At 48.8% G+C, this 6,000-nt stretch overlaps 1 protein-coding gene across 2 annotated transcripts in view; it reads right to left on the minus strand.

The window, feature by feature from the left end:
- GPM6B (glycoprotein M6B) overlaps positions 1-3,690 on the minus strand; it is a 154,235-nt gene extending 150,545 nt beyond the window's left edge. The window contains exon 1 of one of the 2 annotated variants that reach the window (XM_049704456.1): positions 3,512-3,690. In XM_049704456.1, the coding sequence (XP_049560413.1) occupies positions 3,512-3,515 (4 nt within the window). In that variant the 5' untranslated portion in view covers positions 3,516-3,690. The remainder of the gene's footprint in view (positions 1-3,511) is intronic. The other variant, XM_033427943.2, reaches the window with a different exon arrangement.
- Between the last annotated feature and the right edge of the window lie 2,310 nt (positions 3,691-6,000).

A 6,000-nucleotide genomic window follows, 5' to 3' on the forward strand; every position in this document is an offset into this window, starting at 1 on the left:
TTTTCTCATGTTTTTCAAGCCTAACATGACCCTCTCATTTCTTTTTTCTAAATTACATCCTTTTAGATCTGTAAGGGCCCAAAGAAATGATTTCATCAAACCCTTTTAATGTGCAGTAAACCGAGCTTAAGAAGACAAAATGATTTACCCAAAATCACATGGTAAGTTCGTGGAATTGCTGGGCCAGGCACCCGGGCCTCGGACTTGGTCTGCTTTCCCTCTATTTCCTGGCCCTGGGGACCACCAGCACCAGCGCCACCCAAGCGCTTGCGAGACCCCACCCAGGCCCAGAGTACCAGACACTGCTTTCTGCAGAAGATTACCAGATGACTTGTATGCACGGTACAGTTAAAGAACTGCTCTCAACCAGTCTTTTTTAATGCTATTTAGTGAAATGATTGACTTTGTTTAAATTCATAATCCTCATAAAAACTTCCCTATCACAACCACAGATCAAAACAACTATTTAGCTGTTTTGCTGTATCTGATCATTTCACATATAATTTTCATTTAAAATTACAGGCAACTAAGGAAACAAACTCAGCACTTCTCTCTGGATACACGATCCATATCAAAGCTGGGTGGATAGTCTACAAATGCCTCTTAAGAGGTTACTGCAGGGAATCCAATTAGTTGGTATGTCTCCAGGCCGATGAAGAAGTAACGGACTCAAAATTCTATTAGGCAACCCGAGTTCCCATCAGAGTAACAGTGACAGAGACAGAGAGACAGAGACAGAGACAGAGAGAGAGAGAGAGGGAGACAGAGACAGAGAGAGCGAGCAAGCGCGCGCGAGTGCGAGCTCGGGGCAAGTGGGAGCACACACGTGCACAATGGGCAAATGTGGAACTCTTCAGCCAGTGAAATCATTAGCTTCAACTGATTCATTTAGGTGTTGTACAGCATACAAAAAGTACATCGACATCTTCCCATTGTGCAAAACAACCAACGGCACTGAATAGTCAAACACACTTCAAACATCAATTGGCTCATTGCATTTACATGAAATGTCCAGAATAGACAAGTGCATAGAGACGGAAAGTAGATTAGTGGTTGCTAGGGGTTGGGGGGTGGGGAGAACGGGGAGGGACTTCTAATGGGTAACAGGGTTTCTTTTTGGGGTGATGACAATGATAGCTAGTGGCAGTGGTTGCACAACTCGAATATACTAAAAAATCACTGACTTTGCGCACTTAAATGTGTGAATTACATGGTATGTGAATTCTATCTCAACAAAGCCATAAAAAAAGTCAAATGGCTCAACAATTTTTGAAAAACATGTTTTCTTTTAAGATGCATTGAAAGATAAATCTGCATGCACCACCACTGCTCATTATTTTCTTTGTCAACTTAAAGATTTTGAATACCTTAAAATTTGAGTCCAAAGGGACTTTTATCAGTTATTTCCACAAACCTCACCCATTTTACCAGTAAATTAACTGATACCACATTAAGGAAGTGACTTGTATAAGAACCAAAGTCCCCGCCAGTGGACAAATGGTCAGAGTTTTCCCAGCGTTAAATCATTTCAATTACAACATTCATCAGGGTATGTTCGGTAATTAAATACATCTGGAAAAATAAAACCAGTTCACGGCCCTGTGGTGTATTTACTAAGAACCTACCAAAGGAAATCAGTATGTTTCCCTTCTGACGTGAGGGGACCTTTTGTGTTTTTTTTAATGTAAAAACTAAGAACTAAAGCCAAGGAGACTGCCAGAACCAGTGAGGTATGCACAAATTAACATAAATTGGTAATTGAAGTGTAGAAGCGATAATTGTCTCAGACACAAGGTACTTCCTTGAGAACAGGCCTCTGGTTTGGGCATTTGCTTCATGAGTACCGCGTGGAACTTCCACACCTACTTAAAAATAAAGCCCGCCCCAATGAAGACCAGGGTATTGAGAAAGCCGTTCCCAAGAAGGTCCCCAAGTGGTAATTCGACGCTCAATTTCTAACCCGAACGAATCCGAATGCCTAGCTTTAATAAACAAAAAACAGCAACAAAAAAAACCCCAGAGTTAACTTATTTCAGGAAAATTAGTTAATGCTTTCATCAAGCCTGCACTTCTGTGTAACTTCAACATGTCTGTGCCAAGCACTGCCCAAACAGTTACAGGCTGTGACCACTCAGTGCGGGCATTAAGTAGGAACCAGAGATACAGGTCATGCAATTCTGCCCTTTCTAGAAGGATCTTAACGTATCTCATACCTAACTTTTTGGTAAGAAATTGTCCTGTTGGATTTGGGGGGCCTTATTTCCTTTCTGATTTTGATCACCTAGTAAATTTTTAAAAACCAAAAAAAAAAGGTTTAACTCTAAAATTCTTTGAGCTTTCTTTTAAATGCGAAATAATGTGCCCTCCTTACTAACCCTCACCGAAATGTTAATCGATACAAAATTACCACCTACACAATCAATAGCACAGGGAATGTAGGAGGCGGGTAGGGGGCCGGGGGCTCCGCAAGGAATTCCCGAGCCCTCCCCAGGGGCCGCAATGGTTAAACGCACTGACTCCCTCATTAGGAATACTTCCGAGGGGCTCCTGAGTCTTGTAGCTTTTGTGGCGCTTGTGGCTGGAGTCTGTCTGCCACTAGAGAAGGATAACAGAGCAGGGAAAGAAAACCCTTACCCAGGCACATTTCCAGGGGTGCAGCGGAAAAAGCTTGATTTCCAACGCACTCTTTACGAGTTTTCCGAGCGATACAGCGTCCCCATTTAACGACATGTTGCTGACAGCAGGATTTCGGGGGTATCAGGAGGTGACAGACAGAATCCTACAGCCGCCTGTTATCTGCCCCGGGCCAGGTGGGAGGTTTTCAACCCCCAGAGCTCGGCTTTTTCACCCTGAGTAGGCGATCCCCCAACTGCATCGAAACCCGCGGGGCACATCGTCTCCACCTGCTCCCAGGTCATTATTTTGATAGTTGAAACGGGAGACAAAGAGGCTCACCCTCAGTCCCATCCTGTCCCTCTCCCTCCCACCTTCCTGGTCTCAAGGGTCATGGTTCCCAAACGAGCTCTCGGAAGACCCCAGGGTTGGGGAACTGGGCGTTGGCTTCAGGTGGGTTTAAGGCGAACAGGACCCCGGCACGGTGGGACCGGATCGGACTCGGAGCTCGGACGACAGGAGGGCGTCCCGGGAAAAGGGCAAGAAGCTACTCTCTCCCACCCCCTGAAAATAAAACCGGAGCCGCAGCCCGGGACGCTCCGTCCGCGCCCTGGGCTCCCCCTCCCGGGATTCCCTCTCTTCCCCTCCCGCGAGCCGCACGCCCTCGGGCGCAGCCGAGCGCCGCCGGGGTGGGGACGCCCCCGAGATAGGGCGGGGACGCGCACCTGGGCGTTCGGGACACCTGCGCCGCGCCCCTCCCACCTCCGCACCCCACCCTCCCACCCGGGCCGGGTCGCGGAGGTGCCCGCAGGAGGCCCCACCTGAGCGGGGGCGGGGCGGGGGCGCGAGGCCGTGGCCGTGTTAGTGGCGGTGGCGCGGGGCCAGCGCGTTGGCTTACCCATGGCTGGAGACGGGCGGGAGGCGCGGGCTGCGGGCGCTCGGGCTCCCCGGGGACGGGCAGAGCCGGTGGCACAAGTTTGCAGGTCCGGCGGGCACGTGCGCGGGCGGGCGGGCTGCGCTGGGCTGCTGGGCTGGCTGCTGGTCCTCGCTCCGGGCCGGGGTGGAAGCGCGGCGCGGCTCCGCCTGCACTGGGGGCCGGCCGCGCCGAGAGGGGCCCTGACGTCAGCGCCGGGGGCTTTGTGCGCCCGCAGCCGGGGCCCCAACCGGGCAGCGCGCGCGCCGAGGCGGCGGCGAAGCTTGCGGCTTCCTCTGGGACCCCCGAGCGAGGGCCAAGGGGCGCGGAAACCGGAAAAGCCAGCGGGGGGATGGGGAGAGAGGGGAGCGGGCTGCCAGGATCTCGGAGGCGCCGATCCGCGTCCCAGAAGAGAACTATTACAGCTGGAGGGACCTTTGCCGTCCTAGTCATCACCCATTGTGCAGATAAAGAAACCGAGGCCGGAGGCACTGCTCCAAGGACTCCCTGTGTTTGAGCAGCCTTGACCCAACCCACAGTCCCGGAACCTTTTGTTCACGCGGGGGCTACTTAATTCGGTGGGTCTCCACCCTGGTTGTACATTAGAATCAGCTGGGGAGCTTTTGAAACCCGATTTCATCTGGGCCTCAGCGGGCGGGATCGAGGCATTCGTGCCCCAGAAGGTGCCCAGGTGATTCCAATGTGCGGCCAAGGTCGTCAACACTGACTTGTGGGTAACAAATGGCTTAGAACGGCACAGACGGCACTCTCCCATCTGGGGTGGTGACAGATTTGGTGGTGTCCATAATCCGCCTGCTTGATCCCTGGAAGCCCACCCCTGGCAGGCTCCGGGAGACTCTGCAGACCCGGCCAAGGCACCCCTTCTCCTGCGGCTGAGGCCTCCTGCTTGAGCCTGTAAGTGAATTAATGGTTTAACAGTGTCCAGGTCTTAAATTCCTTCTGTCTCCTTAGACAAGAATTTTCCTGTCTCCAAAGGTATTAGCAAAGCTGTGAGATCCCTGCAGTTTTACTCTGGTTAATGCTTTTCTGAGACATTTCTGAGCCCAACCTCCCCCCCCCCATAGTTTATGTTGTGCTTTTTCATTGTTCTGAAAATACATAGTGTTACTTGAACAGAGGGTTACATAAACAGTAACAGTAGATAGTACACTTAAGGGACATTTAAGCCAGAAGAAGGAGGCTTTAGGACTGAGAAAGGGTGCAGCAGGCAAACATTTCATCTAATGAAATTTATTGGATTAGGAAAGATTTTATCAAGGCAAAGCTCTAGAAATCCTAATAATATTTTGCAGTAAAGGACAGAGATTTGTGCTAGGCAGATCACTGGCTCATTTTCACAATCCCACGGGGAACACTCATTCCTAACCAATCTTCATGCAGTAATAAAACAGCAGGGAGCTCACAGGTTTAACTTTTTGTCCTCCTGTTACAGAAAAGTAATCCATTTGAAAGAGGCCTGAAAGCACCTGCATGCAGGAATCCAACTGCAGTTGACAATAACTGGGATCACCTGCAAGAGGGTGACGGCCGCGAGGAGTTCATTTAAGTCCTGGTTTAGGGAACAGCGTTCGGTTTGGTTCGTTCCTACATCTTGGGAGGCTCCTAGGAGACAGTGAAAACAACAGAACGGGACTTGGGCGCACAATCTGAAATAGTCTTTTGGCAAGATATGACCTCCCTCAGCCACTCTGGAAGCAAGAACTCTAAGATTGTGTGCACTGAGATGAAAGTAAACCCTTTGGTCCACTTTCTGTCATTCCCTAGAAGTCTTGAATTTTTTTTTTTTAACCAAAGAAAAGAAATAACAGCTGTCCAAATACTAGAGCCAGTCACAATGGGATACTGTGATTGAAAACCAAGTTATAGCCATTGTGTACACACTGTCAAAGGAAAGCCACATTTTAATAGAAACTTTTACTCACTTTGGAAATGTCATGGACCGGTTTCAACAAGCAGTTGTCCCTAAAACCCTTAAGAAAAACAAAACAGCAGTTGGGAAATTAGCAAGGCTACTACTGACCTGGTGCAGAGGAGAGCTAATGTACATATTTGACTATCAGTCTAAGAAGTGCTATTTTAAAGTAATAACCAATTTTTCTCATATAACTAAAACCTTTAAAAATTAAAGCAAGACTACGTTGCAAGTGGACGAGTAAATTGGTAGAGCCTTTCTGAAAAGATATTTGGCAGGATGTATCAACAGACTTAAAAATATTCATAGCCTCTGGCCTAATAATCTGCTTCTGGGACTCTCTCCTGAGTAAATAATGACTGTTTCAGTCAAAATTAACGTAAAAAGATGTTTAGCACAGAGCAAGATGTAATAGCAGATCAAACAATAAAAACAAGAAAGGAAGCAACAACTGTTCGATAGAAGGTATGCCGTTGCATAAATTATCATTGATCTAGCTCCCTGGTTCTCAGCTGTGGATGACTTTGCCCCCCTGGAGATA

Source organism: Orcinus orca, chromosome X (genome assembly GCF_937001465.1).
Source record: "Orcinus orca chromosome X, mOrcOrc1.1, whole genome shotgun sequence".
Lineage (NCBI taxonomy): Eukaryota > Metazoa > Chordata > Mammalia > Artiodactyla > Delphinidae > Orcinus > Orcinus orca.